A 24,460-nucleotide genomic window follows, 5' to 3' on the forward strand; every position below is an offset into this window, starting at 1 on the left:
CTACCCGGCTGCTGCCCGTCGCTTTATATTTACGTTATGAGAATGGTATAAATATTCTCATTTAACTCTCTGCAATAAGTGTGTTTTTCAAAATGTCAAGCTATTCCTTAAAGATTGACTTGAAAAAATCTGAGATCATCCTTTAAAGGATAGACTACAGTTTAGTATACCTGTTAGGTAGTTAGATTGTGGAAACTTGGAGGTGACCTCTTTAATCTTGCCTGCAGATGAAGTGATAAGGCATCAGGGGAGAAGGCAGGCTTTAAGAAGTCATGAGGCAGGAGATTGATGTTGCCTGGGTGACAACTTGCCTTTAGATGAGGGGGAGAGAGAGACAGTGAGAGAGAGACAGAGGAAAAACCAGACATTTAGCTGCAGGTCTAAACTGAGACCCCTTCACTATGGCTGCCGCTGCTGCTGGCTGGAATCAATTCTATCTTTATCAGTCCCCCTCTTCTGTGTCCAGGAATCCTCCTCACACCGCAGAGCAGCCGGGGGGAAAACTGATGTGTTTTCCAATAATGAAATGGAACACAGCAAAAAATAAGTTTAAAAAGGTGCCTTGCTGGTCTCCCTCAGCAGTACAGCACTCTTTTAATCTCTAGGCTGGTGTTTAAACACAGTTGTGGCCTTGCCTATGCCAGTCAAAAGAAATTAAATGTATTATCAGGCATAGGTGTGTGTGTGTGGATTGGAGTGGTTGGTTGGGCTGTGCCATCTTAAAATTTTGGTATTAACTTTTGTAAATTTGGAATTGCAATACCCAGAGATCGTTTTGGACGGTACTGACTAGACTGCAGGCATCTGCAGTCAGGGTTGTTAATTTTGGTTTAACAAAACTAATTGCTGTAAGAAACATTCATTCTTGTACCAAATATTTTTTATGTATTTTTCCTGGTTATACATATTATGGCAAATTTATGCAATTAAACTTATGTGTGAAAATATGCAAGATTTTGGACATGACAGCCCACACGTCTGCTAAGTAGGAAGCACTGTAACCACACAGTCTATTTCATTTTGAAACAACTGCCTATTACCATTCTAATGGCTGGTTGTGTGAGTGAGTTCCACCTCAGGCCTGAGGCGGGCTGGCCTGCCGCTGCTGTACGATGATCCATCTGCATGGCAGAAACCATCCATCCAGTGGATAGCTACAGGCTGCAGACCGGCCCATTGTGTGGGCTGAGCACTGTGACTGCTCCCTCTTGTACCTCCATAATGGGATTACATTAGCCAGGTTCTTCTGCTCCCTCTCCAGCTCTCTCTCTCTCTCTCTCTCTCTCTCTCTCTCTCTCTCTCTCTCTCTCTCTCTCCTCTCTCCTCACTCTTTCTCTCTCTCTCTCTCACACACACACACACACACACACACACACACACACACACACACACACACACACACACACATTATATACAAACACACAGTCTGTGAGCCAGTGTGTGAAAGACTGACCGTCCACTTGGCCACCTCATGTTTGCACCCTGTTTACTTGCTTATGGCCCTGTGTAATGATGCAGGTTTCATCCCCATTTTACAGACACTTTTGTTTTCAGCAGAAACATGTGGGGTTATATGATTTACACTTTTCTTGAAAAATATTTTGCCTTTTGCTATGTTCTCATTTGTTTTCACGGGTGTGTGAGAGAGACGTGCAGAAGAATCGGAGAAAGACAGACAAAGACAGAGAGAAACAGAGGGTTTTGTTCGGGGTTTTCCTCAAGGAGAGGCTGCCATGTGTAAAATCTTGTTCAGAACCAGCAATTGTGTTTTGTTGGGCTGCACCAGCAGGGCTAAGCTGTTCGTTGAAAACCAATTTGTTAATGTCTAAACGCTGTGCTAGTTTTCCCTCAAGGACAAAGATTGATATTCAACATAACATGCCAAGACACCACTGAAGAAGAATATGGAGAGTGATGATACTCAAGAGGAATTATGCAAGAGATCTCAAGGACTAGAAATTGTGTCTTTTTCCCTCTTTCTCATCTTCTTTCAGTCTGTAGTTCATTAGCTTCACTTACACTAATACAGTCTGTCTGTTCCATAAAGAACTAAAAATCATTCTCAACAAATCTGATATACTGTGCATCGCTTCTCAACATCATACAGACTCAACATAACTTATCATTGCTTTCACTAGTTTATCTTTAATGCTTTCAGAGGGCATTTCAGAAAAAATCATTTGGCCATTTATGTTAGTTAAATACTAAATGATATGGGATTGATTAAAAGGGTCAGGCTACCAGCCTACCAAAGCGTTTAAATCTGGAGGTAGCCACCATAAAATTAAAACGGGGATCAATGGCGTGTCATATCCCTGCTGCTCCGCGGGCTGAACATGTAATTCTAACGTTGAGGCTGCAGCCATCTCTCACGTCAGGCCTTCAAGCATCAGGCTCAATAACCCAGCCGCCCATAGCTGCTGTCTATTGCCACCCATGCTGCAGTATTCACAAGCAGAAGCAGACATATATTAGTGTGGTCTTTATCTTCTGGCTCCTCTAAAGAACTTTGGCCTGCAACATTGGTATCATGATTGTATGAATGGTTTCTTTGGGATTGTCAATTAGAGATGTGGTATAGGAATTTGAATGAGAGATTTTGAATTAAAAATTGGTTGTAAATAATTTGCAGACCTTAAAGGAGAAGTTGTGTACCAATCAAAATCTGAGGAGAGTGTGAGAGGGTATTTTGCTAATGTTGCTCAGCCTTGCTAACCTGTCTAACCAGTTTATTTAAGATGAAACAGCAAAGTAACCACTTATATCAAAGGGCAGTAATTGTCATTGTGTATTCTCTCTAAAGAAATATTAATATCATCTGTTTATTGTGAATTCAAATGTATAGCTCCACCTTGCACGCACAGACAATTTCTTTGCTAATGGTCGTTCACATCAGTATTCAGCATCTCAGCGATCGCAACCACGGGTAGCCAGAGGGCCTCACACCGAGCCTCTGTAGTCGTTTCTCTTTTATCACACTTTCTCCAAAGACTTCTGTTGTAGATGAATTCTTGTGAGTTGACAAAGAGAAAAACACAGTATACTGGATTCATTTACACCCAATTCATTCATAATTGTATGAATAACACCCGATTGTGCTGTGCACCCATCTAGCAGAGCCGTTGCAGATTTTTTCTGATTTCCTTTGTAATTACTGTGATGTTTTGTGATGTCTTTCCATCAAAAGTAATTGTAGAAATTCTCCTGATTTGTGAAAGTGCATTGAAAACATAGTAAATTACAGTCATGACTTTTTTGTTTCTGTATTGTCTCTGACAGCATGTGTTGCAACTTCTCAAATGTTTTTTTGTCTTAATGGCTTAGAGTGGTTTTACTTGTTTCACTGCAAGAGAGAAAGATTGATTAGCATCATTTACAGTTTATTTCTAGTTGACTGTGTAGTGAAGTTCTATAATGGTGTGATTTTCATAGTGGAGATTCACAAATCAATGTATTGATTTCTGATAATGGGTTGAAAGCATTTACTTACTTCAAATCGTAAAAAAGAGAAAAATGAAAAAAGAAACACAAGAAAAAGAAAAACTATATAAATAATGAAAGTGCCTTCAGAGAATGGTTGTGGTTTCATCACTGAATAGCGTTATTAAGACTCTGATTGGAGAGATGACCTTTGGCGGCCATTATCAACTTGGTCTAATAGGCTGTATTTGGCGGTGTCAGCTCTGTGAATAGCTGTGATGTTGGTATGAGAGATGATCGATTCGATGACACATCTGTCTGGAACAGGTGCTGCTACGCTGTCTATCTCCTCTCTTTGTCAGTGCTTGCTAGCTGCAGCTGGGTTTTGGTTCAACCCTCCGCCTGCTCTTGGCTTTATCTGCTTTCAATGGCTTGGAATTACATTGCCAACCAGCAAAAAAGCTAGTCCCTGCCTGCCTGCCTGCCTGCCTGCCTGACTGCCACCTTTTGAGCTAGCCAACCACTGTGCAAAACAAACTAGGGCTAGACAGTAACCTGGTCATCAATTCAGTCATCTCTTTCTTTGTGATAATATGAAAGTTCTCATATCAAGATATTGCGGTTCATTATTGTCATGGCTAAGTGCATCATGAGTTAAAACTGATCAAGCTCTAACAGAATTATGGATCATAAATACTTCAGAAGTGATGCCTCACATCTCTTTGGAGAAAGTGTCTGTAAACTCCACAGAAAATATGGCAAAAGAAGTGATAAATACACATTACAGTTTAAAAGATCTGTCAGGAAAAAGAAAATCTGTAGGCTTTTCCACATGTAGAGCTCTAGAGTGGCTCAGAGGTGCTAATTGAAATGTGCCCACCACATGTAAGAGATAATAAATGGGTAGGTTGGCAGTATGTGGTTTTATTGTACAATTATTTTCACAAGAGAGCTTTTTCTCACATGTTTTTCCTGACATGCACACATGTACAGAGAAAAAGACCAACATGCTTAACCCGTCCTCAGCACATATAATTAAAGTTACAAAATAAAGTTTATTCATCAACATATAGTCTTTTTGTCTCTCTCTCACACCTCTCTGCCTTCCTTTTATTGTCTGTCAAACTTTTCTTTTCTTTCATATGTTGTGCCTTGAATGTAGAATTAGCAGAGTCTAGATGAATGACTAGATGAAGTACAAGTTATACATTTCAGCACAGCTCAGCCACTCCCTAATCAGTCAGAGTAGCGGTCTGCAGAGAGGGATTTTTTTTTTCCAGGCACCAGTGTGCTGGAATGAGATGCCACTCACCATTAGTCTGCTAGCTGCGGGAGCTGTTGGTGGATTGGCTTCAAATGTAAATATTGATCAGTCATCAGCTCATTGTTACACAATACATTACATCTTGCAATTTCTTTCTTGCTGCCTGGGTGTTTCTGTTGCATGCCATGTTGAAAATGTTGAAAATACCACTATGAATATAAAACTTTAAACTGAAATACTCGTCTTGTTTATGTTTCAAAGCACCTTGTAGTTTTCTGCAGTCCTATATAAACTAATGATAGCACTTCAGTGGGTAGCTTCAGTGGAGCAGAGCAAAGTGTGTTTTGTGTGTGTGTGTGTGTGTGTGTGTGTGTGTGTGTGCGCGCGCTGCAAGCTGACTAGTGGATTAGCTCTGTCCGATGGCAGAAGGAGAGGGATCTACTTTGACAGTGTGGTAGTTAGCCCATCTGTCCATAATCAGCTGTGTCTGTGTGTGCGTGCTGCTGCTTTGGTGCTACTTACCAACAGGTGGTCAACAGTACCCTGATGTAGAGTTGTGAGGGACATTGTGGTCCGCCTAGTTTGCCAGTGAACTCAACTCTTGAACAGCTGCTGGTTAATGCAACATCTCAGTTTACCATTTAAAATGACAGAGTTGACCTGTCTTGCGTTTTGGGTCAAGCACAGCATTCAGTTGAAAGAAGCTGTCAGTTCGTACGTTTTCCGTGCAGCTCCCACAAGAAAGGCTAACACACTCTCTTCGCTTTGAAGTTCACTAATTTGTGCCATCATAAGAGTCTCCACTACATGTGTGTGGATATATACGTTCAGAAGATTCAGACATGGTCTATATTTAGAATGCTTGTCATGTCATCATCTACTACCCAGTCATCTTATAGACAGCTATGAGAATTGGATGCGGGGAAATAGTTCCCATTGGATTAATTATACTTCCACTGATCATCTGGATCTTTTTGCTGTAGTTACTATATTTTGTGTAAGATATGGATGGCTGGAACCACCCTGCTGTTTGTCTTTCTGATCCTCATACTAACTGCTCTCTGTGCGCATAGTTGTGGTTTGAGGGACTGGGAAGATACATACAATGATAAACCAGGCTGGAGTCCACTATAACAGTGAAGCACTATTAGTAGACACTTGACGTTGACTTATTGATTTAACACATATGTCTTTGAAAGCCTCAGTTTGAAGTGATGCAGTGTTGTGTTATAGCATTATTTTGTCTTGCCTGTCTGTCTGTAATGCTTTGAGTCCATTGATTGTGTGCTATAACGAATACAGAAGAAATGATCCACTGTAATTGTGTGTTGTGGACTGCTCACTTCTACTTAATGCTAACGTAAGCTGTTTCACTGCCTCTGCAGGGAACCTTGGGCGTGTTGACTACATCAGTGAGTTTGAGTTTGACCTCTTCATCCGGCCTGACACCTGCAACCCCCGCTTCAGAGTCTGGTTCAACTTCACAGTGGAGAACGTCCGTGAGACACAGGTCAGCATGCTATCATTTTACATTCTTACCATTAATCGTGAGGAGTGGTAGATACACACTCAGACTGCTCCTTTATGGGTGCTAAATTAGAGCAATCAAATGGTACTAAGAGCAGTTTATCCTCACACCAGTACTGCAGGAATGTTCTGTTAATGCCAGGACTCCCAAGCCCTTTCCTTCTGCCGTGGGTGTGGTCTTTCTGAAGGGTGTGTTTCCACATGCATTTATAGCTACAACAAGCAAATCCTGCATATATGTAAGTCTTCTCCACTTTACCTCTGGATAAGGGTACATTTAAAGTGGTAGAGTACTGTATAAGGAAATAGAGTCTTTATGCCAATGCCATACTGATGTCATTTAATAAAAATAGTATGTACAAGTTAAGTTTTAAATCACAAGTTATAAAGGGCTTTCAGTGACCTAGCATTAAAGGCAGTCCTATTAATGTATGTGAATGTGCTACCTTCACAAAATTATAAATAAAACAGTTTATAATAAAATGAATACTTAATTCTTTACAAATTCTAACATTGGCCTCCTTGAAGTTAATAATGATAAATTAAGCCAATTTAAAGATACTTATTTGGAGAAGGATGAAATAAGACCATGTGTTTCCCTCAGAACATTGTTGTTCAGGAGCAGTGTCAGGTAAAAAGATGTAATAATGATGTTTAGGTATGATACGGTTTCATTATGTTAAGTAGTCAAGAGTCATACTCATACAAATTGTCATAATGCCTCCCTTGAAATTCCCCTGAATGCCCTCTAACACATCTGAGTGTATTAGAAATGTGTACCCATAACAGTACCAAAGTTGTTTCTCCCTTAGAATTGAGGCATTCTTCTATGTCCTATCTTACTTCTTGTCACAGCCTCTCAGCTTGTTTCTGCCACTGGCAAGCTCTGAGCTCCATGATTGGCTGACAGAGGTGGTCACATGCCACAGAGATACCTTGTATGTGGGTACAGCGAGTGTGGCTTTAGGGGGATGGAAGCCTGTTCTATCATTTAAATATAACTTTGCAGGATAGGAAAAGGGTAAAACTGACAATACTGGCAGTTAAGTTTGACTGCTGCTATGTAATTTGTCATGCTTAGATATGAAGCAAACAAAAAAAAGAGAGTTAAAGTTTGGAGAGAGACAGTTGGAAGACATCCAAATATAATGACAGAGGGTGTAAGATAGAAAGAGGGAGGGAGAAAAAGATTGACAAAGATGAGAGTGAGGAAAAAATCAAATCATGGGTGAGGGGGAAAAAGGAAAAAGGAGAAAAAAGGCAGAAAATGCAGAGGATAGAACCACAGCATGCTGTTGCTGTTGTCTTCCTGTAGAGTGTCCAGCACAGCCTATCTGAGGCTATCAGGCCTATCAGTCCATCTCCCTGCAGTGCTGTAGTCAGCACTAATCACATTTTATGGCTCTGAGATGAATGGGAGGCCTCGGTTTGGAGTCGGATCGATCCCTGGGCCAGATAGACCAGCACCAGCAGCCTGCAGCCTGGGCCAACAGGATATTTGCTGTTGTGGCAAAATGACAGAGAAAGTGTGAGAGAGAGACAGAGAAAAAGTGACTGGGCAGGGGAATATGACACAATAAACAGCAAAAGATTGATAAATATCATGTAACCCAATATGTATAGAGGCACATGCAAGAGGAAGCTTACAGGTGACAAAAAAAAGGTGAGCAACCATTTCCATTGCACACTTCCAGGCTCTCTCTCTATAGACCCCCTCACAAGCTTCTTTCATAGAAATCTGTTTCTTATCTGTCCAATTTCCTTCTTCAAAGAGGCCTTGTGTGAATTTAATCTACTCCAGTAGAAGGTGTTGTGGTTAAGTGCTGCCTGTGCATTTTGCCAAGGTGTGTGTGTGTGTGTGTGTGTGTGTGTGTGTGTGTGTGTGTGTGTGTGTGTGTGTGTGTGTGTGTTTGTATACAAACGCTGTGATTAGATTGTGTCTCTGTGCCTAGAATTGTCAGAATTCACATAAATCTTTAGTTTGCATACTAATGATTGTAATATTGTTATGATTTGAAGGAGAGGAATTAAACAGGCAAAGAATAATAGTATGAGTAAATAAACCAACTAAGTGTAGCTATGTGGGGAGAGGCTGTGCTATAGAGATATCAGTGGGTTCCAGGGGAGAACTGGGCTGTTGGAGTGTTTCATCCAGCTAAGCCGTGCTAACTCTCAGCCTGAGCCAGGGGAATGGGGAACAGTAAAAGCCCGTGATATTGGAAGTGAGATGGCCATTTTGAAGGAATGTAAGCTGGTGAAACAGATTTGGTCTGCCTCAATCAGCTTAGCAGCTTTGTGGAAATTGGCTTCACCGTAGTACCGGTTATGATGGATGGCTGGATGGATGAATGTCTCTTTTTTGTATGTCCTTTCTTTTTTTGTGTTTTTCGAACCTCTCACTTACCTCAAAAAGCCCAGACCAATTCTGGTTACATTGGTTGCAATGACCGGGCCTGTGTGACTCTGTTTGAGGTTTTGCTTAGTTTTGCATATTTTCTTGAGGAAAATGTCTTGCAAAAAGTACTTACTACAGGATAATTGGTCTGAGTTTCTACTTGGCCACAGGAAAGACAAAGGTCTGGTGGCTAAGTGTAATTTTGGTGTCTTTTTAGCATGAAAGTACACCCATCCACAATGTCTGTGTTTTGTATAGTAGGTGTGCACAGTCTGTATTTTACTTAATTATACTGATCATACGATAACTTACTTACATAAGTTACTTAAGAAACTTGTTAATCTCGCTAATTGACACCAGAAACACCAATTCAATTAAATTCAATAACATTTTATTTATATAGCGCCAACAAAAGTTATCTCATGACACTTTTCAAATAGAGTAGGTCTAGACCTTACTTCTTATAAAGACCCAACAGTTCCCACCGTGACCAATCACTTGGCGACAGTGGTAAGGAAAAACTTCCTTTTAAGAGGCAGAAACTTGGACAGACCCCATATTACTACTATACTAGTAGTCGGTTAAACTAATTATTATATTTTATTAATGTACAATGCTGGTCAATGGCGTCTTTACACAACCACCCACCACTATAACCGGTGGTACAGCCTCAGCAGACGGCTGCCCCTTGTCCTTGTACTAATGCTACTGCTGGTTTTAAGAGGCATCTTTGTCCCACTTCAGAAGTTACAGTCCTAACATTCTGTTACTGTGGTTTGCTTTGGGATTCTAGCAGCCAATTTCACTCTCTACCCATCCAACCTCACAACAAATCAGTTTGAGATGGTACAATTCAGGGGAAAGAGGATGGTGGGACTCGTGTTGAAAAGAAAATACCCAGAGTATAGTAATTTACGATGACATTAAGCACTGACAAACTAGCAATCACATTATAAAACTTCTGTCAGCTTTGCTGTATGACTGACAAACAATGTTTGGTTAGCTACTTTAGTTAGTTCCCTGCTCCCTCAAAGCTGTAACATTATCCTCTGTAACTTCACATCATCACAGATGCCATGTCATCAACGTTTTGTTGTTCACATCAAAAAGTTAATCCAGACAGCAGTGAAAAAAATGTAAAATAAAATTAAAAACATATCATGTAGCGAGTTATTCCACAACGATCAAGCAGACATCTCTCTTCGTCCAATACCATGAACAGCATCTTAATTTTCTTCCTTATCATTCACACTATGGTCCGGCAGAACGTTATTGTCCATATGTTGCCCATTTCTGTAGTGTCCCAGTTATTGACATTTAAATGCAGACAATGTAACAAACTGTCAGCACATCAAATGCATACAGGATATATCTAACAGAGTAACTTCTGAAGCCTGGCTGTGTGTGCACTTTGTGTGTTTATGGAGTCTATGGAGAATTGTGCTCAATTTTGACTGTTTTCTGAGCCATTTCTTTACTTTTATATTTAAATTTCTATTCAATCAACAGCAAAATAAGTCACCAGGAACATCCCTAATTAGCAACAGACAAGACCCTTTCTCATATATCAGTTTTAGGCATATACATTAACAGTTTACTACTATTGGATTCCTCATTCCGCTCTATCATCAGGTCAAAACTTAATTTTCCCATTAGCCTTAGCTGTACTGTTGTGTACTGTTGTGTTTACAAATGTAAGCCTGCTAATATGCTACACTAAAATGGTAAACATGGTATACATATTAGCATGCAATATAACATTTAGCTAAGGAAGGTTAATACTGTAAGGATTCTGTTACAGTATTGTATGTTACTGATCTGCAGGGATGAAAATTATTTGTTGTGGAGTCATATTTAGCAATATGCTTCAGTCATATTTGTAGGTGCACTTTTTCATCATTGTAGCTGCTAAACTTGCCTTTTGGAAACATAAATACATTATCTGATCTATCTATCTTGGTTATCCTACAAAGATGGAGTTAATGTAAACAAACCTAAATTAGTCATCATTCATGTACTAACTCACATTTTGTGCCGCACAGTGTATTTTGGAGGGCTGGAAAAATGTTATACTATCTTGTTCACTTTGAACAAAATTACAAGAACTCAATAATGTGGGACCTTTAGAAAAGTTTTGCGTACTATGTCCAAACCAAGTGAATTTCAACTTGACATGGAAGTTCCAGCTACCACTATTTCATTTTGTCTTCTGCCTATGTTATGACCAGAAACCAGTGGATGAGTTGATATGACACCCCATTGGGTAAGTTGATATGCCATTCCATTCTGCTGTAGGGGTGTGCTTGATGTCAGGCTCCGTGAAGGGCACGGCTGTGAGCTATTATCATAGGAGCCTTCAGGGAGCCATTCATAGAAGACAGGCAGTAAAACCTTGCGCCGAGCGCCTTCAACTCCTCCGACTGCTGCAGGGGTGATTTGTAAGCCTCACTTGTCCAGGGAAAGCACAGTACAGGGCGGTTACTCTCCATAATCAGGAAAGAGGACGAACTGAAGCAGAATAGGCCATGTGTTACCTAGAATCCCAGAAGAGCCATCATCATTTTACTGTTTCAGACAATGCTCACCTATTTAAATTCATCAGCAGGGATGTTATGCAATTTGTCGTGGGGGATAAGTTGGACGGCACATTAAGTTAAACATTAAATATGATGTTAAAACTATCACAGAACCATTATAGATCATGTCTTAGTTCTACTTTGATGCAGCTACTGTTTTTGTGATTGGGCTTGAACCAGCTCTATAAATGAGGACAATATTATATCTCAGATATCACGTGTCATAACGCCTAATTGGGTTTAAAACATCCTCTACAATGTGTCATTTTCTAAATGTGTAATTTACTTATCAGTTTGAAAGATACATCATTAATATTCTGATGTCTTGTGCCAAAGCAGAGAGAAAAAAATTAAGTAAAGGAGAATGAGTGAGAGATAGAGAGAAAGACAGAGAGATAGGAGTGCAAGAGCAGGGTAATGGATGTGATGCACATTGATTTTTTTTTTCCCATGCAGAAGAAACAGAAGCAGTAAGAGGGGGTTTAGGAGGAGGAGGAAGGGCAGTGGTGTATTTACGATAAATGACTAGTTCATGTAAGCAATACATTTCCCTCCAGTCCTAAATAAAACAGGTTGCCAGCAGTTCTGGGAAATCAGCTGCTAGTTGTGGTGTGTAACATCAATGCCAACCTGTATAATAGAGGTTCTTATCTAAGCTCACTGCTTCATGAGCTCTGGACAATGTTCTCGTGTCTAGGGCCTGTCTCGGCCATGTCTGTGCAGATCAACACATTGAACTCCTCCCGGTTTTCTCAGGTTTGCAGAAGTGTGTAGGGACACTCTTCTCCCTTTTGTCTATTCCACCTCTGCTTCATCCTTCCTTCCCTGTGTGCTTCTTGCATCTCTCCACCGTCATGTCTGCATTGTGATGTCCTTCAGCGGTGACGGAAGGAGGAGAGGACAGGCAGGTCTCTAGTGAGCACTATTGGATGACCACAGGCTAATCATTGCTGGCATAGCGTGGCCACAAGCGTGCACTGCAGACAGCTGGTTGGTGGCAGTTTCTTGTGGCAGGACCACGTTGGGTCTGCCTGTGGGAGGGCTTGCTGGATATATAGCTCTAGGATTAGACTCCTATGCAGCCATAGGCACTTTTATCAGGTCCAACCATACTGTCAACATCATACACAGGCAAGGGCTCATGCACACTTACAAAGAAGATGCACCCTGTCAAACTCACACACACAAACTCACTTACATGCTTGTCAACAGGTCTGCTTGTCTCCTTGCCCTGTCGGTCTAAAAGACTCCACACACAGGCTGGCCATGTAATTTTTAGTCTTTTGCATGGGCTTTTCTTTCTCCTTCTGCCTCTGCAGCATATGGCACAAGGTAGATAGGCATGTATCCTTTGCTTGTGGTCTTCTTCTTCTTTGGAAGTTCATTTTTTAAGCTTCCCCTCTCTACAGCCTCCAAACGAGAGACATTGGCTTCTGTGTGACTCTGCCAAAGGGATTATTTCACTTCAAACACACTACATAGGCCCAGAAAGTTTAGGATCCTAGTTTCAAACCCCAGAAAGAAGTTGTGGAACGACTTGTGTGGTTTTGAAAGACATACAAGACATCAGACAGTTGTGTCAGGGAGCGTAGGGTATCAGAAGTGACCTTGTTCTGTTAAGGCGAACTGAGGCATCATTCCTTATTGTCAAAGCTGATGCTCCCCAGATCACTTCATAATGACATGGACAAAAGGATATGACAACAGCACAGAATGAATTTTCAAATCGTCTCCCTGATAGCAAAATGAGTTTTCCCTGGGTTATCTCTGCTGACGCAAGGTTCCTTATCAAAATTCATTGCCTTATTTTTGGCTTGATTCACTTTAAAAAGGAGGCACGGAGCTTAAGGGCATGTTTTGAAATAAAGCAGACACACTTTTTACTACACATTTGGATTCACTTTATTCAAACAGCAGAGACTCAGCTCACAGTTTCCAGGGACTTGTAGGGTTAAAAATACAAACTGTATGCCTACAGTTTTTCCTTTTGATCTGTCACAATTGTCTCTTACAGTGCTTTCTTCTTCTTTTTAAAGACGTGTATAGTTAAGTCAGCATATGACATTTGGGGACCTCCTATGTTACGTTTTAATATGTCATGAAACAGCTTGTAATTTGTGACATGTTTGGCATGGGAACATTTCTGGATGGGTTGGTGTGTGTGACCATCAGGAGAGTCATCAGCGGTCCATCCATTCGGAGCCCAGCAGTATGGCAGAGTGAGATGCTGCTTAAGTGGACTCTAGGCACTCATTTCGCGAATCAAGGCGCAGAGTGCAAAGAGCAGTCAAGTGAACAAGAGAGTGTTGGCAAACTTTTGGTATTTTCATGGCTGCAGGTGCATATCACACCTTGGGGCAGAAAGAGAAACCAAAATATAATCTATTATAAATATGTCTAGGGCAGATTGTTTTTTGTTTAGCTTGTTTTATGATTTGTAAATCTGCCATGCCCCTGCAATCCATGACATTCTTTTAGGTCTCAAGTGAGGGGAAAGAAAAAAAATACACTAAACTTGGGGTGCCTGTTAGCTACTTGGTGGAGTGCGTGCCCCATATTCAGAGGCTGGGTCCTCCTGGGTCCGCAGTGGCCTCGGTTCTATTCCAGCCTGCGGCCTGTTGCTGTATATGAGTCCCCCCCTTCCTTTTTCCTGTCTCTCTACAGCTGCTACTACCAAATATAGGCAACCAAAAAGAAAAAAAGAAAAAATACCACTTCACTGGTATAAAACTGCACTTTACAGCATGTGGCTGAATGAAAACCTCCAACAGTACACACACACAAGCACAAACACTATTTCACAAATGTTAAAAAAAAAAAAAAAAACTGCAAATCATGGAACGAATTCATACAGTGTGTCTTTTGATAGTTTTGACTTGGAGTGTGGTGGTGGCAGGGGGCCAGCAGGCCTTTTGCAGTCCTTGAATAGAGAGAGCAGGGTTGCATGCCACAGCATGGAATAAAAAGAGAGGGCAGTGAATGCAGGCAGAAAAGAAGGAAGGAAGAGAGAGAGGGGAAGAAAGAAAATAGGAGTGAGGTACTATAAACTGTTCTTTTGACAGATCTGTTTGAAAGAGGATGATGTTAGTATATGGAAACATTTATTTTACCTGCAATACAGGTAAATTGATCATGTTCTAAATATTTTCCACAATTTTATAAATTGAATATTGCTGATTAATGTTGATAAATGGCAATTTGTAACATGCTTGCAATCTTTAGTTTGACCTCATTTTATGTGTGTGTGTGTGTGTGTGTGTGTGTGTGTGTGTGTGTGCGCGTGTGTTTATGAACACGTAACCTGCCAACCACTGGTGCATTTGTCACAGCACTCATCTCAGGCCAAAAAGTCATCAGAGAAACAAGGATAACATTCTAGCGTTGAGGAAAGGGGAAAAGAAGAGCCAAAGAGGGAAAAAGTGGTAAGCAGGGGGGAAAAGAGAAGAGTATTTGCTAAGGTTTCAGAGGGAGGCATGGTATGGTGGCTTGGTGAGGGCCTTGTGGAGCGGCTGTGCATCTGCATGAAATGATGAGCCTGGTGTCAGGACATGGATCATCCTTTTACACCGAGTAATGAATACAGATTGCACACCGGATAGAGAGGCTCTGCAATCTGCTGCACCACAAATGAAACAACTGCCGTTCTAATCAAATAGTCTTTTCATGCCAGCGCAGCCCTCAACTTGGGCTAAATTCAATTCCAGATTCACAGATTTGTGGGTTGGGGGTTGGAGAGATGCAGGAGGCAAGGGGGAGTTATAAATGTTGTAATTAGAGTATTGTTTAATGTGTATGTGTGTAGACGTGGGTGATGTGTGTGTAAGTTAGTGGTGGTGGTGGTGGTGGGGGGGAGCTCCCTGGCATCATGTTGTCGTTAACCACTTGGTTATTTTAGATAGCAGTTGGAGGAATGGGTCCAATCACAGCGCACACACACACGCAAACACACACTCAAATGCGCACATTTAGCTAATTATGCCAACTAGTGGCTTGGGAGAACACGTTCTTTGTATTCTGTATTTAGGGAACAGCGAGGAGCTTTGAAGGAGAGCCGCAGTGCCTCTTTGATGCTGCTTTTGTTTTTTGTTTGTGTGGTTTAATAATTTAATCAAGCCAAACGTCCTCCTTCTCTCTGTAACTGTCTGTTGGTGGAGGCTAATTACTCTGCAGATTGTTCTCCTGGTGCTAGAGATGAGAGTTTAGATCCAGAGGGGGGGAGGGGGGTGCTGATGGTTGTAATTTAACAGTGTGCTGATGGGCTAAGCTGTCTGTCGACTGCTGTTTTATTGTTTTGGGAGGCTGCTGACGAGCTACTATTCTAATATGCACCATCTGATGAGAATGCCTGCAATGTAGTGCATTTGACTATCTATCTATCTATCTATCTATCTATCTATCTATCTATCTATCTATCTATCTATCTATCTATCTATCTATCTATCTATCTATCTATCTATCTATCTATCACTACATAACATTTTCAGAAGTGTGTGTGATTGCTAAGAGCAACAACTTATTTCTTGCTAAGTTGCAAAACTACCACTAACATTTAAAAACGAGGGCCAAAATGTACCTGGAGAAAACAAATAAAGAGTGAGTTTAGATAAGGTAAGTGGTAGCAAGTATTATTGTTACACAAATACACTGTGGAAGTGAGAAAGAAACAGCCATTAAACTGGTGAAATTCTCTTTGATTTATTGCTATTGATAAATAGCGAGCATTGCTTCTAAATCTTCACAGTGTTATATGAGCTATCTTTGCAATAGCCTGTGGTTAATACGCCTCTTCAATAAATAGAGAATACAGTCTGCAGTTCCCATTTGCTGGCAGTGTTCGTCTGAAAGTCACCTGTGATTGGTATGTCTGTGGCGTCGCTGTAGCATCACAGTGCCGACCGTTTAGGCTACAGGCTTTAGGATTCATTCCAACATACTGTATGGTGACTGACACACCACATCAATGAAAAGATCAGAGCTTCAGCTTTCATTTAGTGTTCACTGCGCACTGTTACAACATCCCTTTCGGTTGCTAATGAAAGTTTGATAAGACGTGATGTACACTAGGGATCGAAGGGTAGTTAGTTAAACCTGAAAACATCTTTAACTACGTCTATGATCTTTGACTTGCCTCTGTATGTCGCAAATCCTACAACATGGCACACTCAAATCCGCTGTTGCTGTCTTTAGTCAGCAATAACAACAACTGACCGTTCTGCCATAGTCTTGAAGATTTCATCCCCCATCAAGAGATTGCCCAAATTGTGTAACTGATTAGATTTCAATGCTGCTGGCTCTAATTAGTGTTCATGTAATCAAATCAACAGACAGACTAAATTAGTATGTACATCTGTAATGTTTCACACACTACAAGGCATGAATACATCCTTGTCAGAAATCATATGTGTATGTGTTTGAAAGTCATAGTAGAGAGGTATGAGCTTGGGCTATCCACATACAGTATTGGGGCTAAATGCATTGTAACCCCAGTTCAGTTAGCACATGCTCTAATAGCTCTACAGGCTTACCCAGACACTAAAATGTGCATACATTTGCTTGGATAATCAAGACAGACCTACCAACTAGGTCTTGGAACTATATTATATTTTATATCTGTTGGAATATCACAGCTGCTGGGGAAAATGAGGTATATTTAATATGTTGTAATTTCTAGTATTAAACACAAACAGAGATTTAAGTATTTGAGATACCACTGTATATTATCCTTCTTTCACTGCAGACTATGAACTCTGGACCTGTTTTGCTCTCTGGTACCTTATTTCATGTTTATTGTTGTCTGACATTCAAAGGTCTGGTGTGTAGGATCTAGCGGTGTAGTTGCAGATTCCAAGCACGAGAGAAAAAAACGCTGGCTGCGAAACACACAAAAAGCATGAACGCCAGTGTCTAGAGCCTGTGTTTGGTTTGTCCGTTCTGGGCTACCATAGATAAAATGTGTTGGCCTCCATGCAAGGCAACCAGTGGCGTCTGAAAAAAAAAAAAAAAAACAGCTCATTTTAAGGTAACGGACACACAATGATTCTTATATTCAGGTGATTATACACTAATGAAAACATTTAATGAACATTATGCTAATAGATTTTCCTAAATGTTACACACTGGACCTTTAAATGATGACATACTTATATATGTTGCTGTTCTCTAACCAAAAGCTAAAATGCAAAACTCTCTTTGAATCTAAGGAGGCCTTTCTTTCTTTCTTTCTTTCTTTCTTTCTTTCTTTCTTTCTTTACTGTTATTGTTTTTAAATGTGTGTGAGGCCAGAAGCCAGGAAGAAGCAGGGAGTGGTCAAGTGTTGGCTGTTGAGGGATGGTTCAGTGCTGATTTGATGTTGCGTTTTTTTTGGAGGGAGACACTTTCAGACTGTGCTCACACCTCATGTGGTTAGGTCAAGCCAGTTGGGCTAATTTACTCTATGCGCTGTCAGTGACACTGGGTGGGGGGCTAGCTGCTGGTGGCATGCCGGCCCAAAGAGCATGCTGTGAGGAGAGACATTTATAGCTTCTCTAGCAAGCGTGTACATGCTCAGTCACTAATACACTCATATAGTATGATATAATGTGTTGGCCTTGGAGCTAAAGTACAGTCTGTGTGTGTGTGTGTGTGTGTGTGTGTGTGTGTGTGTGTGTGTATGTGTGATGGCTCGGAGCTCCTGCAGAGCTCTATCTCCTGACAGCACCTGGGGTAAAGGGTGTCAGCATTGTGCACCACCATAAATCAAGACTGTGGTCTCAAATGTGTGTGTGTTCTGTCCATCTTTGGTGCCTGCAGGTATATTCAGAAGCCGAATTTCAATAAAACAAAACAGCGATTATTCAGGCTGGTTGGCTCAAGTGTATGTGTGTGTGTGAGAGTGGGAATGTGTTGTGTGTGTGTGTGTGTGTGTGTGTGTGTGTGTGTGTGTGTGTCAGAGCCCCTGGGGGATCCAACTTCCTGTTCTGTGATTCCTTGGTCACATCTGCTATGAATGTTTCATGTCTCACTGGTGGTAACCTGCTTATGGGTGGGCATCCCAGCACACACGCACAAAATCGCATCAGTATACTGCAAAGTGAAACATTTCCACCATTAAAGATGAGCTTAGAATTAATTTACTCTGACATTGTTTATCCTCGGAATGATTATTTTTGTCAGTACAAATGCATTGCATTCATTCAACTGCAATTAACCAACATGGTTTCTCCAACATATGTAGCAGCACTGGTTCTGCATTTAAATAACTGCATAAATATGGTAAACCAAAAACAGATTTCCAGATTTTAAAGAGAATATGTCCAATAACAATCACATGATTTTGCATTAGTGGCACATGTCTTACTTTTCTGATATCCAAGTCAACTTGTGCCTGGGTTCTAAAATTCAAAAGGCAGGTAAAAGCTACATTTAAGAAGTCAGTATAATTGTGAAGGTTGGTTGGTTTATGTGGGTGTGCCAAGGCTTTTCTGTTAAATTGTGTACTCTAAATGCTCAGCTTGGCTCTGCTCTTACAGAAGACTAAGATGCACAGACAATTTAAGGAAAGTAAACTTTATAGGGATTCTCTCTAAAACACGATTCAGATTGGGAATCACAGTGTGATAGAGACACCTTATTGCTTTGTTCAGCCTGCATGTGTGATATCTCCACGATGGCAGCAGCTCTGCTAGAGAGTTTTTGAGAGTAAACAGATGTTGTTTGTCTTTCTGATGTCGAGATTTAGCATCTCCAGGGATGCAGCGGACCTGTGCTTTCCTGTAAGCTCACAAAGGAATTAGAGACGAAAATAGCTCAAACAGATGAACACTGTTTCACAACAAAAGTGAGACTAGGGTTTTTTACACCGCAGTGCTTATGGACAATATGGTCCTGTGGTTGTATCTCTTGATGAAATAAAATACATATGGTTTAAAGGATGGTCTCTCGTCTTGAGTGGGATGTATCATAGACATCATTTTCACTTACAGTATATGCTTATATATTTATTTACTTTTTCAGATGTTGAAATTATGCTTTTTTAAATGAATCCCCCCCCCGCCCCTTAGCTTAATGACACTTTGTGAAATTACATTAATAAACTATAGATTGAACATTAAATTGCATGAGTTACGTCTAAAACCCCTCAAGTTAATAAACAAATAATTAAATAAATAAATAATTTAACTTTGTTATGTCATTATGCTGTAATTGAATACCTGACTGGCTCAATTATTAATTAAACGAATAGCAAATATACTGTTTTAGGGTAAACCAACACATAGCAAAGATAGTTTTTTATGATGATTTTTACTGATACAGTGGGTATGCCTGTACAGATACATATAAATAGCGGGAAACAGCGCGTTCCCCTCCACTTTAATTGTCCTATCATCGTTAGCCAACATAGAACACTGACAGCCTATGTGTGCTGTCAAACCCCAAATCCCCCAGGAGAAGCTTGCCTCTGTGGCTACTGGATCTGGCAAGCATACATCAGTACACTCAAATGAAAAGCCTGAAATGTCGAGGACCAAAGGAATGAGGGAAGAAAATGAAATGGGGGAAGACATAGATAAAAAAGACAGAGAGGAGTGGAAGTTTTGTGTATAATGAGCAGTTGGAATGTGAGGATTGCTGAATTAATCAGACTGCTAGAGCTCATACAAAGTAGGCAGAATGCTTTTCATGTGACAAATGTGTAATTAAGAATGATTTTATAACCCCCCACCCCCCACTCCCTCCTCCTCATCCATACACACACACCCCTTGATGGACTAGAGGTGGGTGGGAGGAACAAAGCATTTTTGTGCTTCCCTGCATATGTCTGTGAGTGTGTGTGTGTGAGTGTGTGTGAGTGTGTGTGTGTGTGTGTGTGTGTGTGTGTGTGTCGCTTTGAGAGAGAGAGAGAGAGAGAGAGAGAGAGAGAGAGAGAGAGAGAGAGAAAAAAAAACAAGGATGAGAGTGAGATGAGATGGAGGCTTTAATTACAGTTCTATTAGAATAACACCAGCCCCCATCGCTCACTGATACTGAATGATAGGATGGGATGTTTTCATTTTGGCGTCTAGCCTTTTTTGTCTTTTAGATTTGACACCATATTTTTTAAGCCAGAACATGTGGATTTCAAAGATTTTTTTTCAGCCCACACAAGATATTTATTTTGACTCCTCATTTTATCAGCAACAGCAGAGATGGTTGATCACTAGCCTTGGAAAGCCTGCCACAAATGCTACTACAAATTTAGTTTTTACTCACTGTGGTCTGGCAAGGTTCAGTTGGCATTTCTTATGATTTCAAGAATCGGGAAAGGGGTGTGGGCCAAAATAACTTTGCAGGCAGCTGCATCACCCTTAAGGCTTACTGTTTTAGTTATAAAACACAGAGAGCAGATAGATTTGTTTAAACTGATTTTCATCTGGGTTTTATGTTGCCATACATCCAAATGCTATAGGGTTTCCTGCTCCAAAAATATACTATTTATCCTGTTTTACTATAAATGAGGTCCTATTGCAATAAGGACAGGTTACACTAGGTTACAGGGCTGTAACTATTTATTATCAATCTGTCTTTCATTTACTTGTTTAATCGATTAGTTTGTTTGGTCCATAAAATGTCAGAAAATGGTGTAAAGTGTTAATCATGGTTTCCCGCAGCCCAAGTCCAGAATTTGGATGTTTTTTCTTAAAAAAAGATTAATAGTCGGCAGCTCACTGATTAAACGACTAATCGTTGCAGCTCTACTTACAATACACTTCCATTTCTTTTAATGATAATCAAACATAATGGGCCCTAATCACATTTTTATATAATAGAACTGCACACCAAAATAGTCCTCAATTAATTTAAATAACTCCTGACCATTGTCTGGTCTGACTTTAGGTTGCCCCCCAAGTGAAAGTTGGTATGTTAAGTCACTCATATCCATAATAGTAGTTCTGTGATAACTCCATTCTGTCGTGATGTTTGTGTACTAATGCATTTCTGTATTTGTGTGTGTTGGGCTCCTTTGGCCACACTATAAAATTCCTTGTAAGGAAAATGTGAAATCAAATCTTACAGAAGTTGAATTAATTCAGCACTTACAGTTTATTTCATCATCTTTTCTTTTAATTGTTTGATATTTACCAATAATAATGCTAATTTATATTCTCTATAACCCTCAGTTCTCTGACAAAACTGGAAAGTCACTGTGGGATTATAACTTTATCGGAAAAATGTTGATAGAATGAGTTGTAATAAACGTCATGTGGTGTGAACTGGCAGGATCAGTTGGATTTGCCTTCTCACTTTTAAAATGTTAATATTATTAGAACTAGCAGATAATTACGGTCCAGCAACCTTGAAATTCTAACTTTCTCTCACAGTCTGATGTGCTTCCACATGAAAAAGGACAATTTAAATTTTAGTAGTGTACAGAAAAAATAATGAAAAATAAACACAAACAATGATCACTCTAATCCACCATGGAGGAGGTAGAGGAGGACAAAGAGGATGCAGCATTTTTTTAGCCCATAAACATGTTGTCTTTAGATGTACTTTCCTTGCAGATCATACCACAAAGGGCTGGTTTGTTTGACTGCATTTCCTGAATAATCAAGATTGAATATTTTTGGTTGGAAAGTGCGATTCCCTACATTTTTACAATTCTTTGCTATGTATACATAAGTTTACAGGAATAATCACTGTGGGTAAGCTTGTAACCTGTGTGCTCACAAATTACATTTTTGCTAATATTTATTGATATAGAAATGTAGGCATCCAAATTATTGTCTTATTTTTCCATATCTGTTGTAGACAAATCGTGTGTGTGTGTGTGTGTGTGTGTGTGTGTGTGTGTGTGTGTGTGTGTGTGTGTGTGTGTGTGTGTGTGTGTGTGTGTGTGTGTGTGTGTGTGTGCTGGTGCAGTAGAGCCCCGGCTGTCCGTCATCAACCCAACTGCATTAACCTCGGCCTCTGTGCCTGCAGGGCCCACCACTTCCATTTCTCTGCAACAAATACAGGTCCTGGCCCAGGGCATCCTGGCAGCCAGCATAGTTAATGACTTATTTACTGTTTAATGGCTGTATACCGCACCACAACAACAATTAATGAGAAAAAGCCACATTCACAAGCAGTGGGGGAGCCAGGTGGTGGAGGTTATTTTCTCCTTCTAACTTTATCTGAGCTCTGCCTTCTGCTCTACCCTGATAAACTCCTGCACACCTTACCTGGAGACAGACAGGCTGACAGCCAGGAGGACAGCTACTTTTACAGGCTCTGGGGTAAAAAATACATACCTTGGATTGACCTTATTTTCAACCAAATCTTTCTAATCTATTTTATTATATTCTAAAGTTATTGATCTTGAGCTGTGTATTCCTCTGGGTTGTTTTCAAAACTTGGCCAATGAAAAATGTGAAACTCTATTGACAAAGCATCTTTTTTTTTATCTCCAAAACACCATCCTATCTTCATGTTTTTCACCTGGTTTGTTTCCCCTCTTTCCCACAATCCTCTGCCTTTTCTGTTGTCCTCTTTTGTTCTCCCCAGCTCTCTTTAGCCTTGTGAATACCATCGCTCAAGCAGTGAGCTGTTGCAGGCACTTTGTTGCTGACCATGGTGCTGAAAGCCTCCTGCCTTCCAATTGCCAGAGTGTTCATTTCATGGTTCATATACCCTGTTCTCCATTTGTCAGAGTGCCGTTAGCCCCCACGCTTATTTCTTTAACCCCTTCCCTTACAAATAATAACAAATCAAACGCACATTTGTTTTACCTCGCAGTCACAGCTCCCCTGCCACTGTAAGGCTTTCAATTAAGGTGGTGGCATGTGTTATGTGTTTTTTGATTTGGGTGGAGAACATGCTGCATGCAGTTTTTAGATTGACTTCTGTTCTGTCATTTTGTGCTGCTGTGTTGTTTTCTGAAGCCTAATTATGTTTCACTTTTAACTTTCTTGCCTTCTTGTTTGTGGTGTGTGCGCCATCAAGAAAAACAAAAGCTAGTGTGATACAAGGCAATGTGCCGTACTTAAGCCCCCCTTCTTGTGAACATGCTTGTTCAGTCATTTCCCCGTACTAAATCACCACTCATCATAACATATGTAAGCTTGTGTGCTGCCTCCATCTGGCCACATTAGGTTTCCAATTTCCATGAGAACCGCCTCCACATATATGGCTGTTTTTAAAAGAAAAAACAAAACAACAGCTCTGATGTTAAGGAGTCTTGACTATATGTCATTAAGCACTTGATGGGCCTTAATCACGGGGCTGTGTCCTTTTTAAATATGAAAGTAGCATGCTATTGTATGTCTTGTGCTAGCAACAAAGCCACAGACTTCAGCATTTTCCAGTGAATCTTTCAAGTAGTCTGTACTTTACAAATACATACTTCAAGATTTTCAATTTATATCAAAGGTAATGAAGGTAATATTTTTCCACCTTCATTTACAGTGCATACATTAGGAGCAGTGCATTAAAGAACACCAATCAATGCAATGTTGTGTGAACATATATGCACTAGCTATGACCTCTGTATTGTTAGATAGACATTAATTATGGTAGCCCAACAGCTCTCTGAAATATCCAAAATTGAACATGGCTTGCTTCAGAAAAAGTAGGATGTATTGTAGGGCTATCATATCTGTGCCTAAAATGTTGGTTAAAAGGTAAAAGGCAATTGGCTACAGAAGACATGTGTTTGTTTTATTAAAAATATTCAATAAGAATATTAATATTCTAAACTGTAGTTACACCTCCACAGTGTAGGACATAGTTAATTCTCTTTCACTCTCTATTTCATTCCCTTCGATGTCCTTCATTTAGAAGGCCGCCTGTTTTGGTTCCAAATTGTCCTTCATGCCAAGCTGGATTTGTGAGCAGTGCTATGCCAGACGCTAAGTAAATGTGTTTTTCAATCTATCTGCTCCCCAACCATCCCACTCTCGTCCGTCTCCCTCTGCCTCTGGACTCCCTCCAGTCCCCTGTGTTTTAGGACAATCTTTGCGTCTCCTCATCTCTTGCCTGCCTGCATGCCTCTGCTACCTGGCTGCCCATTGCCCCTGCCATCATTCCCCCCAGGTCTCGATAAATAACCCTGCACCTCTTTGGCCCTCAGCTCTACTGGCTGTTGCTGGAGCACATTTGTTAAAATATCACCTGCTGTAGAGGGGAAATTGATACTGCTGCAATGTGCTCTGGGCAATAGAGTTTTGTGTTCAGTTAAAATGCCACAACACAGACAGTTGTCGGAATGTTCAAAATTTCCACACAAAAAAAAGAGAAAAACAACTCAATTGTTTTTTCTATCAATATTTTTAAAAAGGAACA

The 24,460-nt window shown here is 40.4% G+C and overlaps 1 protein-coding gene across 1 annotated transcript in view; it reads left to right on the forward strand.

Annotated features, from left to right (window-relative positions):
- agbl4 (AGBL carboxypeptidase 4) overlaps positions 1-24,460 on the forward strand; it is a 258,636-nt gene that overhangs the window by 14,988 nt on the left and 219,188 nt on the right. The window contains exon 3 of the mRNA XM_051376359.1: positions 6,070-6,194. Coding sequence (XP_051232319.1) covers positions 6,070-6,194 — 125 coding nt within the window. The remainder of the gene's footprint in view (positions 1-6,069; positions 6,195-24,460) is intronic.

Source organism: Dicentrarchus labrax, unplaced genomic scaffold, assembly GCF_905237075.1.
Source record: "Dicentrarchus labrax unplaced genomic scaffold, dlabrax2021, whole genome shotgun sequence".
Classification (NCBI taxonomy): Eukaryota; Metazoa; Chordata; class Actinopteri; family Moronidae; genus Dicentrarchus; species Dicentrarchus labrax.